Below are 12,989 nucleotides of genomic sequence, written 5' to 3' on the forward strand. Positions count from 1 at the left end.
TTACCTTCTGAAAGCATGCCAGTGTCAGAAGAGGCCTTTGCTGGAGCAGCCCCAGCCATCATGCCCCAGAAGTGCCGGCAGACAGACTTCCAGCTGGTGCGAGTCAAGAGCACGTGGTGCCGGATCAAGAAGGGAGAAGACCTTTCTGACTGCGAGGACAAGATAACGCTCTCCGAAGCAAAAATGTAAGTACAGGAGCCCACGTTGCTCCTTGCCGACTGCGCTGGATGGCTCTGCCTAGCCAAACTGTGCAGTCTCCTTAGTGGGATGAATGTCAGATGGAAAAAACCATCTTGCATGCCGTTGTGGCTTAAACCCACCATTACGTGTACAACCCTGTGCAAGTGGGCTTCGAAAGGGGTGCAGTAGGGCAGCACAGGTATTTGCTGTTCTCCTTGGCATGACTTGGCAACTTAGCCAAGGTACGGAGGGAATTGAATCAACAGCCTCAATTTTTGTAGATGGGAAATTTCTTTAAACTTCTGAAAAGCTTAGGCAGGAACTTCTGAATGCTGTACTAGGGCTTTTTTTTCCCCCCCTGTATGTACATGAAAACTTTGTGTGCAAAAGCTCATGCAGCAGCATAGGAGAACATGTTTGTAGAGGTGGTTGCAGATAAATGAAATGCTTAGATGCAAAAAATAAACACAGTAGGTCACTGACAAGAACAAAAACCATAGCACATCTTTCAAACTGTGGAAGTCACCTACTGCTACTTCAGCCAGAGGAGAGAGAGGAATTTTCCCCAGGGATACACGGAGCTCTTTGCTGATATCACATCTCTCCAGTTAATTATCCTTTAATTACAGGATAGTCCTTTTCATGAGCACATGGAGCCCCGTTTGTGATGCATGTCAGAAGTTTTCTAGCATTTCTCATCCTCAGGTTTTAATGTCACAAAGTCTAACCCTTTTCTCAGTCAGGTCAGAGGGATCTTCACCAGCGCTGGCAGTGGGCAGCGGCTGCACGCGAGCATCGCTCGGGCAGAGCTGCAGTAGATAGAACAGGACTTCAGTAGACCCAAAGGCAGTCTGCCGGACCTCAGTCAATAAAAGGATGACCCTAGGGCCCAGAGCACTCCCAGAAAAATCCTCAGCTGACATATGCTTCAATAAAGGTATATTCAGCCCCAAATTCACTACTATTTTTGTACAGCAGAGGGGTTGCAATGGGTGCTAGTTGTGCCATCCAGCACTCAAAGCTGATTCCACCAACTAACATTCAAAAACATCCTGTCTCTTAGAAGGGTTACGTGCCAGAGATGGATGCACATGCAGTTGAAGTATAGCTGTAAGGTATATACTTGGTGCATTAAGATGTACACAATGATTCTTTTTGTAATACTGCATTCCTAAAGCCCAGAAGAAATTTTCTGGAAGGTATAAGTCCTTATTGTCTTTCTTTAACACTTAAAAAGATTAAGGATAGTCTTAGAGGCAATTTGGTAAAGAAAGCAGAGAAGCATCTATTTAGACCTGTAAGAGAAAGTACAGTCATGTCAAAAGAAATTGGGTGTGTAAGGAAACCTGATTATCCAATGAGCCATCTGCTCATTCAAAAAACAAAACAAAGGTTCACAGAAACGGTCAACTTTTACCCAACTGCAGCTCAAGGAGAGGTCTTGTATAAAATACGTGTTGCAGTTTCTGTCTTCCCCCACCCTCCTTGATTCCCAACAAACTAAAAAAGCCACTTGTTTTCCCCCTGGCTCCCCCTGCCCCACAGAAGTAATAACAGGGCCATGTTTTAGACAGATACTACATCCTGGCTTTGTAGGCTTTTATTTATCCTTTAAAACTCCTGTATGGAATTTTTGCCAACTCTCAGTTTTCTTTTACTGCCTGGGAGCAGTTCCTATTTCTGTCATACCTGTTTCGAGGTAGAGAGATTCACTGTTTCAACTGGAGCATTGCAGAGACACTATTATGTACAGAGGTGTGTGGCTGTGTGTAGATAGACTGGAATAAATCAACTCTTATCACCCAGATATAGTGGGCAGAGGATGTTTCCTCCACAAATACTTCGGAAAATTTTGGCAATGTCTTCCCCACACACTTTTGGGAAGCTGAAATGACTGGTCTGGGGTTTTCTGCTGGGGTTTTCCACTTCCAGCATGAATAACATGCTCCAGCCCTTCTAGCTTTCTTTTTTATCATTACCATGTAGAAGTTCAGCCATGTACCTGTTCTCTAAGACAGGGCAGGGTTTATCTGGTGCCAAAGAAATTGAGCCCCAACAGCCAGGAGAGCCATCCCACCCTCGCAGCCCCACACTTTTGCAGTGCACAGACGGGAAACTCCACATTCCCCACCTTCCGGCTACATCCTTAAACTTGTTCAGACATGCAAAGTACAAAAGAGGAATATAGTAATCTCAAACCATGTTTTCTAATCCTTGCCAGAGGTGAATGCATCTCCGAAGGTGGGATTTCCTGGACAATAGAAGCACCCATCTATTTTTGCTACAAAGTGGTAGAAACATACAATATTCTGGATCCCTCTAACACTACTCTGCTCTGGGGTCACATTACTGAACCCCAGCAACTAGAGCTAGCCACTAGCGCCAAAAGGAAGCTGAGGCGCTTTATTGTCATAGATGAAGTTGTTGATGAACTTTACGGCTCCAAAGTCAGAGAATACTTTGAAGAGAACAACGTTCAGCACAAAATCCTTGCCCTGCCTACCACTGAAGAAACGAAATCCATGGACCTCGTCTTGAACATCTTGCAAGAAGTCCAGAAATTCAGCATTGACAGGCGAACCGAGCCCATCATCGCCATCGGAGGTGGCGTCTGCCTGGACATCGTAGGACTAGCCGCGTCGCTCTATAGAAGACGTACCCCTTACATTCGGGTCCCAACAACCCTCCTCTCTTACGTTGATGCCAGTGTGGGTGCAAAGAACGGGGTGAATTTCCTGCAGTGTAAGAACAAGCTGGGGGGCTACACTCCCCCGGTAGCCAGTTTCCTGGATAGATCCTTCATTCAGAGCATTCCTCGGCGACACATCTCCAATGGCCTCGGTGAAATTTTAAAGGTAAGAACTTTGTAACTGCAGTTTTCAAACCCAAAATATTGATAAGACGTCCATCAGCATCCATGGTGTTGTATAAACTGCCTTATAGAAACAAAGATGGGCCCTCAAGGCTGCATGGGGACTTTTAACTCTCAGTGTGCCTACATATATCTTTCCAGCTGCTAAACTTGTTAGAATATCCCTTACAAGCAGTGCCTAGTGCTGACCCTGCAGAGTAACCTCTAAAACTCAAGGCCAGATGTAGACATGGCAAAACCAGGGAAGAAAGCATCTTCCCATCGAGGCTGATCCGCAGCACTCTAAAATGAACCGCTGGTCAAGAAATTGAAGCTCATTATACTGGAGATTAATAATCTGCAAGATCATTTGCACCTACCTCGTGGGCAATGTCGAGTGTGGTCAATCAATCTCCTGCCAGACAAATTCTACTTCTAAAATTACCTGGGAAGTTCACAGTAAATGGTTTTATGCCTGAAGAGCTTTCAAAACTTTTGATAAAGCAGAGTTCAAGCTATTAAAGTTCATTAGAGATGAGCTCATCAGTAGTATTTCTCAGTGCTTGCACAATGGGAACCCCTCAGGATATCTGGAGGTTTCTGGCAGGTACTGGGAATCCCAGAGATCACCATTCCTCACTGCAGAAGTGGGCTAATGCCTGAGTCAGAGGGTGAAAAAATACGTACTTGTAACTATGAAACCGCTTCTGAGCCCTTGTATTCCCCATACAGCAGTGCTTTCCCACCTTCCCTTGCTCAAAAAGCAATCCCAAGGTTTAGATGAGAGTTATCTTGGGGATGTCTACCATCCTGTACCTGGCCTGGGGATGGCTACTTCTCAGTACTATTCAGCTGAGACAGTCTCGAGTTTCCTGCCAGGCACACAAATAGCCAAAGCTCGTACAAACCCTCTGCTGGGCCACCGGAGCACGTAGCGAACACACAGAATGGTCAGAGCTGCCCAGCAGCAAGGGAACTTGCCCACCAGCGTTCCCATCATCTCTTTTACCAAGTGTGCAGGTATTTCTTTGCTACATATGATATTATAGTTCAGTCTAATGAAACTCCTAAGTTTAGCACAGCACATGCAAAGATCACATAATTATCTTTAATTACCTCTTCTCCTCTTTGTCCTAGATGGCACTCATGAAACACAAAGGGCTGTTTGACCTGCTCAAGAGCCATGGGAAATACCTTCTGGACACCAAGTTCCAGTCCTACAGTGGCTGTGCTGACTACAGGGATGCTGCACTGCAGACCACCAGGATTGCCATTGAAACCATGTTGGAAGAGCTGGCTCCCAACCTCTGGGAGGATGACCTGGACAGACTGGTTGATTTTGGTCACCTTATAAGCCCAGAGCTGGAAATGGTGAGTGACAGACTCGGTATGGCAACATCAAAAAAAAAAAAAAAGTTTTCAATCAGCAGCATGAAAACTTTGTGCAAAAGGGTCTGAGCTAAACTCCAGATCTGCACATTCCCTCAGATCACCCAACGCACCCAGCCTGGTCCTGTTGTATAAAGGGACCCCTTTCCCAGCCCTGTTTCCCCCACACCTCCACCCATGATTCCCATTGAGACCACAGGCCAGTTACTGCTTCTTACCAGGCATTTACCAAAGCACAAAGATGTCTGGATTTCAGTGAAGCCACTAGAAATCACCAACATGAGCTATAACGGTGCGAAGGTATGGAGACTGTAGCCTCCATAGCCTGTATTACTGGGCAGAAATTGCCACTGTGGAAAGAGGGGAGACGACTAGCCCTTATGCAACATTCAGAGCTCTTCCTTCCATCCGACGGTGCTCTTCGTCAGTGATTTGAATGGGAGGAGAATTAGATCCTGGATCACTACAGGAGATTTTACTTACAATTAATCATGTGTAAAACAGATCATTCTCTGCATCCCATCAATCACAAGATGCTAACGTCCAGCAAATCTGTATTTCTACTGCTGCAAGTCAAATGTCAATTTTCAGGAGTAATTTTAGAAACAAAGCTACTTATTTACTATTTGTTAACCCTAAGCCTTTTCTCCCATCCGCCTTTGCTCTGTTTCAGAGGGTTTTGCCATCGCTGATGCATGGAGAAGCGGTGAACATCGACATGGCATTCATGACGTACGTCGCCCATGCGCGGGGGCTCATCACCGCCGAGGAGAAGGAGCAGATCATCCAGTGCATGAGGGGCCTGGAGCTGCCGGTCTGGCACAGCGGCTGCAGCTGGCCCCTCATCAAGAAAGCCTTGATGGAGCGCCTGAAGCACAGCGGGGGACAGCTCCGGATGCCTCTCCCCACCGGCCTCGGGGTAGCAGGTACTGCGGCGAGGGACAGCGGGGAGCCCCCGGGAGCGGGCGCGTGGGGGGCGGCCGGCATCCCGGCACACAGACGTGCTGGAATACGTGCCCTGCAGTTCTGCAGCGGCGCATTCCTGGCTTTACTTGTGCTTCTCTTAACATCGCAATAAACCCACCGAGAGACAGGATCCCTCTCTTGCGTGTAACCACCAGAACTCAGTTAAGGACTGAGGCCTAATTAATTGCATTACGATTGACCAATTCACTTTGCAAACGTGTTTGCAAACAGTCTAAACGCAGTGCTCTGGCAGATAAACCAGCAATGTCATAAGGGAAAAATAATTCCTTTGTTATTGAAAATAGTTAAGTCATCCTTGGCCAGAAGAGTTTAATATCTCACTGTGGCTAGAACTAATACCTGAAAACTAAATAGCATCTGTTCAATATCTGGGGTGAAACATTCTTTCTTCTGAGACTTTTTTTTTTTAAAAAAAAATCAACCCCTAACATAGATACAATGCATGGGACCAGGTTGTGATCTCTTGCATCAGTATTCATCCAGACTATTTCCATCCAGCTCAGTCTCTACACACTCAGTAGAAAACTGGCTCTCAAACTGTTTGGAGGAGCTACTCTTCTCCTAGAGAATTAACGTACACAAGCAGGAGAAGCTTCCCTGAATGTCCAATTAACGACAAGCCTTACTTTACAGAGATATTCAATGACACTAGCGAAGAGACCCTGGAAAGAGCATACCACCTGTGGGTCAGGGACTGCAAGACGATGCTGGAAGAAGAGCCGGCTGCCCTGTGAGAGCTGCGAGCCCGGGCTGACGGTCCTGCCCCACGTGAGAAGTTGTTTGACATCGTAAGTTAGCAGGCAGGACTGAATTTTAAGAAAAGATAAATACAGCATTACCTGTGAAACCACATACACCCCAGAGCTGGGTGGAACAAGGATATTGGCACCTGACCTGATTTACCTCTTTCAGTTGTTCTATTTGAAAAGTAATTCATTAGACCTGTGTAGTGCTCAAGAAGCGATTGCTCGGAAGTGAAACCACCAAGTGCCTGTAGCATAGTTCATAGCAAGCTGTCTTTTTTGGGGGAAAGTGAGTGGCATTTACTCATTCATTTGGTTAATCCAACCTGGGGGCTGCCATGGCCTTGCACAGCACTGTCTCACCACTGCTTGTTGCTGGATCCCTGGAGTCAGTAAGTGTATCTGGCTCACAGACCACATAAAACAAGTGGGGCCTCCTGACAGCACCATGCAAAATTTCCATGCTATATAAAATGTTTGAAGTGGGTTATCTCCTCCACTGGTTTTGGCATTCTGAGTTCTTGTTTTCTCAGCTCCTTCAAACTAGCAAAAAAATAAAAAACCCACTCAGCTGCCAGTCTTTGCTCCCAGTGTAAGGAGAGGACACACTCCGATTACAGGCACTGTCACGTAGCTGCAGAGCAGCAGCTACCGCCGCTGTGAAGCACAATGGGAGCTGTGTCTTGACAGCATGATGGTCCCATGTCTTGGGACTCTTAGATACTGAGGACATGCTGGCAAGACTCATCTTGCTGCCAAAAAGTATAGCGGTGGTTTTACTGCATAACCCCTACAAACCATCGGTGTGACAAATACAGTGTGGTTTTGCATCAGTGCTGCCTATGAACAAAGTTGAGCTCCAGGGTACCCTTCAGAACCCCCCTGAGCATCCATCACGGGCCTACTCGTACCTGGCTGGCCGGGCTCCTTCCCCATCGCAGTGCTTTCCAGGTAGATAAGGTCAGCTGGGGAAAACTGAGAGAAATTGGGGGATGCCAAGTGAGTTTAACATCTTCAAGCAGCCTCAGTGTCATGTCTCAGGATCCTGGAAGACACAGAGCAGGTTATGTTTCAGATGCTGACTGTGAAAAATGTAAAGGCAATGTCATCCTTCTCCCTGGAGGCTGAATCAAAGGAATCGCAATCAACAAACAGCCTTTGAATTATTTACAGCATTATCATATTATTTTTTTCCTTATGTTGTACAAGTTTGTGCTGATGTGCTGGCTTCTGTTTTGCTGAAGTAATAAAAGCTATTAAAACTGGAAAACTTTTAAAATAACAATTCCACTGCTGCACTTAGTGCGTGCCCGTGTACATTTGCACGTGCTCAAGGGACAGAATGACACGGGAGGAGTGAGGAACAGAGCTGACACAATAAATCCCTTTTCCTCTTGAGCCTGAAGAAGATGCACCTAAAAATACACAGAAAGATTTTCCTGGCCCTTCTCCAGAGCCATGCATTTCTCTAGCTTCAGGGCAGGGTTTCGCACAGATGGTACCACCTTACCAAGCAGACCTCTCGTAGAGCTCCTGCAGCATCACAACACATCCTCACAGCCACTTCTTCCCAGAGAAATAATCCCTTAATGCCCTGAGTTTGAGTTAAATAAGCCTGTGGCTGAGGATATCAATGAAATTTTGTCCTTTTTCCAGACTGTCAAACATAGGTTCATTCAGTGGTTCATAGAATCGTTAAGGTTGGAAAAGACCCTTAAGATCGCCGAGTCCAACCGCTAACCTATCACTGCCAAGTCCACCACTAAACCATACCCTCAAGCACCACGTCTGCCCTTCTTTTAAATACGTTCAGGGATGGAGGCCCAACCACCTCCCTGGGCAGCCTGTGCCAACGTTTGACAACCCTTTCGGTGAGGAAGTTTTTCCTAATATCCAACCTAAACTTCCCCTGGCGCAGCTTGAGGCCATTTCCTCTCATCCTATCGCTTGTTACTAGGCAGAAGAGACTGACCCCCGCCTCGCTACAGCCTCCTTTCAGGTAGTTGTAGAGAGTGATAAGGTCTCCCCTCAGCCTCCTCTTCACCAGACTAAACACCCCCAGCTCCCTCAGCTGCTCCTCATAAGGCTTGTTCTCTAGACCCTTCACCAGCTTCATGGCCCTTCTCTGGACACACTCCAGCACCTCAATGTCCTTCTTGTCCTGAGGGGCCCAAAACTGAACACAGCATTGGAGGTGCAGCCTCAACCGGTGCCGAGCACAGGGGCACGATCACCTCCCTGCTCCTGCTGGCCACAGTATTGCTGATACAAGCCAGGGTGCCATTGGCCTTCTTGGCCGCCTGGGCACACTGCTGGCTCATGTTCAGCCGGCTGTTGACCAACACCCCCAGGTCCTTTTCCTCCAGGCAGCTCTCCAGCCACTCCTCCCCAAGCCTGTAGCACTGCATGGGGTTGCTGTGACCGAAGTGCAGGACCCGGCACTTGGCCTTGTTGAATCTCATACCATTGGCTCTGGCCCAACGATCCAGCCTGTCCAGGTCCCTCTGAAGGGCCTTCCTGCCCTCCAGCAGATCGACACTTCCACCCAGCTTGGTGTCATCTGCAAATTTACTGAGGGTGCACTCAATCCCCTCATTCAGATCATCAGTGAAGATATTGAGCAGGACCGGCCCCAACACTGAGCCCTGGGGAACCCTGCTCGTGACTGGCCACCAACCGGATTTGACTCCATTCACCACCACTCTCTGGGCTTGGCCATCCAGCCAGCTTTTAACCCAGCTCTTGTCCAAGCCATGAGCAGCCAGCTTCTCCAGGAGAATGCTGTGCGAGACCGTGTCAAAGGCCTTACTAAAGTCCAAGTGGACAACGTCCACAGCCTCTCCCTCATCCACTAAGCGGGTCACCATATCATAGAAGGAGACCAGGTTAGTGAGGCAGGACCTCCCTTTCATAAACCCATGCTGGCTGAGCTTGACCCCCTGGTTGTCCCACATGTGCTGCGTAATGGCATTCAAGATGATCTGCTCCACGACCTTTCCCGGCACCGAGGTCAGACTGACAGGCCTGTAGTTCCCCGGATCCTCCTTCCAACCCTTTTTATAGAGGGGCATCACATTCGCTAGTTTCCAGTCACCTGGGACGTCCCCGGTTGACCAGGACTGCTGATAAATGATGGACAGTGGCTCAGCGAGCTCCTCTGCCAGCTCCCTCAGGGTCCTTAGGTGGATCCCATCTGCCCCATGGACTTGTGAACATCCAGGTGAATATCCTGTAGTTCCTGACAGCAGCTACCACGTGGGAAAAGCATCACTCCTGCTCACAGGGAAGCCATCTGCACCATCAGCCTTTCACTAGAACAGAAAGGGAGAGCACAACACAGGACTAGATGAGGGCGTGAATTTTTCTGGAGCGCGAGAGCGCCCTAAGGACAGCAGTGCTGAGGGACAGTGCGCTGAGCGCCTCTGGAGGAGTGTGTTGTCTCTGCCCCATCTGGTGCTGGCCACCTCTCGGAGGTGATCTAGGACCAGAGCCCTGTAGCTCTGGTGCTCCTCTCCCAGAGTTTAGGGTGATCACCTGGGTACGCTGGCGACCAGTTTTCCTCCTCTCCAGGAGCTGGATGGGCCATTTTTCACTTCAGATAATTTAGAAATGAATGAAGCACAGGATTATCAGCTGCCCAACAGTCAGTCTCCTTCAGTGCAGGAGTCCTACTCCCATCTACCCACGCGGAAGAGGTAAAAAACATACATCAACTTGAATTCTGAATTTTAAATGGCCAGGGAGAGACCCCTCATGGGCCCAAAGGCATTTAGCACCCCAGTCCCACGAAAAGCCAAGCAGCAGCTCAGCAGGGTCCGGCCAAACTGAACCCAGAAGTCACAAAACCCCACGTACCCATTAAAAGCCCAACACCTAAGGCTGGTGTGCTATTGGTGACAGTGACGTGGCTGTGGGTCACCTGCCAGCCAATCTCACACGCTGGCTTTGCCTCCGTCTTCAGGAGTCAGTGTGTGTGTGTAACAACATATCAAAGCAGCTGAAGCACAATTAAGACTGAAAAGTGAACACATTATTATTTTTTACGCTCCCTTCTGCCGTGGGTGAGAGAATACAATCAACCCCTGACATGCTTGGTTGCTTAGTAGCAGACAGCCACATTTTTAATTATACACTAAAATATGCTAAAGAACATAAACGGCTGTGTGACTAATACGTGTGTATCAAGAAAGGCATATGACAGCAGCTAAATTGCTTCAGTGTCTGACAGAGTGCCTCTGCCAGGCTTGTCATCGGAAGATCAAGGGAAAAAGGTAGAAAGTATTATTAATAAAACAGCGTCTTTAAAATACACCTGATGGTTTGCAGTGCATTTTTTTTAATGCCTAGAATGAATTTAACTTTTTTCCATTTATTCAGCTTTCATTTAATTCCTACATTTTCGAACGGAACTATTATCCTTAGACCTAAAATCTGTGCTTATTTTCTTATTATCTTCAATGACTTATTACTCCAAAGAGAAAAGTGGAAAGCCGCGCGGGACCCAGCTGGGTTCTCTGCAGCGCAAGTTCTTCATGGGTTTGTTTGAACAAAATTACTTTAGTTGTCAGAGAACAAGAAATTATTTTATTATTTACATGTCCTGAAGTTGTTTCTTTTGCAACAAGCTGCTCTGGAAAGTGGTGTGGTTTTTTTTTTTGGGGGGGGGGGGGGGGGCAGGGGAGAGATAAGCTCTGATATTCTTAATAAAGGAGTAAATACACAGTTATTACTCATGTCCAGTCAATAGCAGCATTAAATATACCCAATGTAAAATGAGAATCAGGCCAGAGGTCTTGAAGACTAAGAAGACTCGGAAGACTAAAAGTCTTTGAACGTATTTAAAGTGGCTAAACAAACAGCGCTGAACTTAACAGCAACTGCCTTATTCCTCATACCGCACAACATGTGCTCAATGGTGCTGTGCTTGTCTGCCTGGAGCCATTACCGCTGGTACAAATTACATGCTGCATTCAGAGAAAATGACTTGTGAATGACAGTATTAAATCATAACTCGCCTTAGAGCAAGCCAAGTTTGCTGGCCTTGGAGCTGGGTTGGAGGTGCCGGGCTGGAGCTAACACGGTGCCGCAGGGGGTGCCGCAGGGGATGCCGCCTCCGCCTGTGCCGGGATGCAGCCGAAACCATCACTGCCGCAGGGTCTAAGCCCACCGAGGGAAGCCTGCCATCATTAAAGCTTTGCAGCCGGCAGGAAAGGACGCAGCCCTACAAGAGCGTGCTGTTGCCCACTTTTGTAACTAATGTCTAACTCTTGCTGCCGTCAAAGGCAAGGAGGAAAGCCAGCGGGAGCAGGGAGCTCTGGAGGGGCACTGCTGAACTGCGAGAGAGCAGGCAAAGCATTTGAGCGAGACCAGAGCCCCCAGAGCTGTGTGCCCCACGTACCGAGGCCCGCTCAGAGCCCAGAGCACACCCCGGGGGCCCAGCGCAGCCCTGCCAGCACCCGGCCCTGCCTTCCTTCCGTGGGACGAGCACCACGCTTGGACGCCACGTCTTGTGCTGGAGCCAGGCACTTGCCCTCACTCCCAAATAACTGTGGCTGCTCCACCGATGGCTACAGCAAGGTGACCGCTGGCGGGCTGTGCCCAGCTCCCAAAGCCTCTGATGGTGCCCTACAGCCACCCTGGATGGCCAGTGCATCTCCCATGGCTCACAGCAAATCCATCAGGACATTTAAGGATTTCTCCCATAGCTCCTTTGAGACAGTATCCACAATATGCAACTGTGCACATCAACCCCGTGGTGATTTTTCTAAATACATTAAAAGAGCAATTAACATTTAGATGATTTGCATGCCCTGGCTCATCCTACGCACCGTAGCAGCCTTCTCATTGCCTCGCACAGCTCTTGGCCAGCATTTAGCACAGAGGTCTGGCGCAGGATCCATCGTTCCCTCTACGACCAGAGTACAGCAGTGCCTCAGCCCTGGTAACTCCAGCCCCAGGATGTGCAGGGATGGGGTAAAAGAGTGCCAGCACGAGGGTCTGGGAGCTGCCTTCTCTCTAGGGAATCACAAACCAGAGGACCCGTCCATGTTCGGTTTGCCAAGTTCGACAGAAACCTTCTTGCTCCGTTACGATCCAGGTAAGAAAGGAAGATTTGTGCTGAAAACGCATCTTCAGGCCTCAGTAGAGATGGTAGCCTTGACACACACGTTAATAGAGTTGCTTTCAAAAGCTTAGTTAAAAACAGAGCCATTTTAAGTAAGGGTGCGAGTTGGATCACAGGCAAAGACCATGGCGATGGTCAGGGCACATGGATTTAACCTGCAAGCCAGCATCCTATTAAGCCTTATTGGTTTTAATAAGTCAGGCACACTTTTTCAAGCCATTCCCCTGCAATTTTAAGCAAGTGCATTTCAAAGGAGCTGGAGGAACAGACTATGACCACCGTGCCGTGCCGGGACTACCCCCAGATGCGACACCAAAAGGAGCAGCAGCTGCTGAACCTGCGAGGCAGCAGAATCACCATCTCCTTCCCAGCATCGGGAGCTGCCGAGCTCCCAGCTGTGTCTCCTCGGGAGGAAAGCACCTTGTGGTGACATGGTAGCAGGGTCCTGGTGTGCGCCGAGCCCCACAGCATCCTGCAGCCTGGCCACCGGGCTTTCCAGCAAACCAGACCCCACTGGGCTTTGGCAGCATTATTTTTAACATCCACTTTCTTACCCTGCACAGAATTTTTCAGGCTTGTCCAAAGAAACTAAAAGCCTTCTACGCAGACCTGCTACCACCTCTTTGCTGACACATATGGAGCAACTGCTTACAGACATTAACCCCATGACGGGTTTTCTCCCGGCTCCTCCTGGGTTCTGTCGCCCAGCCGAAGC

The 12,989-nt window shown here is 48.4% G+C and overlaps 1 protein-coding gene across 1 annotated transcript; it reads left to right on the top strand.

Annotated features, from left to right (window-relative positions):
- On the top strand, nucleotides 1-6,141 carry LOC142058241 (2-epi-5-epi-valiolone synthase-like). The gene is made up of 5 exons (XM_075095399.1): nucleotides 1-185; nucleotides 2,402-3,035; nucleotides 4,169-4,402; nucleotides 5,094-5,346; nucleotides 6,041-6,141. The coding sequence occupies exons 1-5, from the start codon at nucleotides 16-18 to the stop codon at nucleotides 6,139-6,141; spliced, it is 1,392 nt and encodes a 463-aa protein (XP_074951500.1). The 5' UTR covers nucleotides 1-15.
- Nucleotides 6,142-12,989: the final 6,848 nt, after the last annotated feature.

This window comes from Phalacrocorax aristotelis, chromosome 6, assembly GCF_949628215.1.
Source record: "Phalacrocorax aristotelis chromosome 6, bGulAri2.1, whole genome shotgun sequence".
In the NCBI taxonomy this organism is placed as follows: Eukaryota; Metazoa; Chordata; class Aves; order Suliformes; family Phalacrocoracidae; genus Phalacrocorax; species Phalacrocorax aristotelis.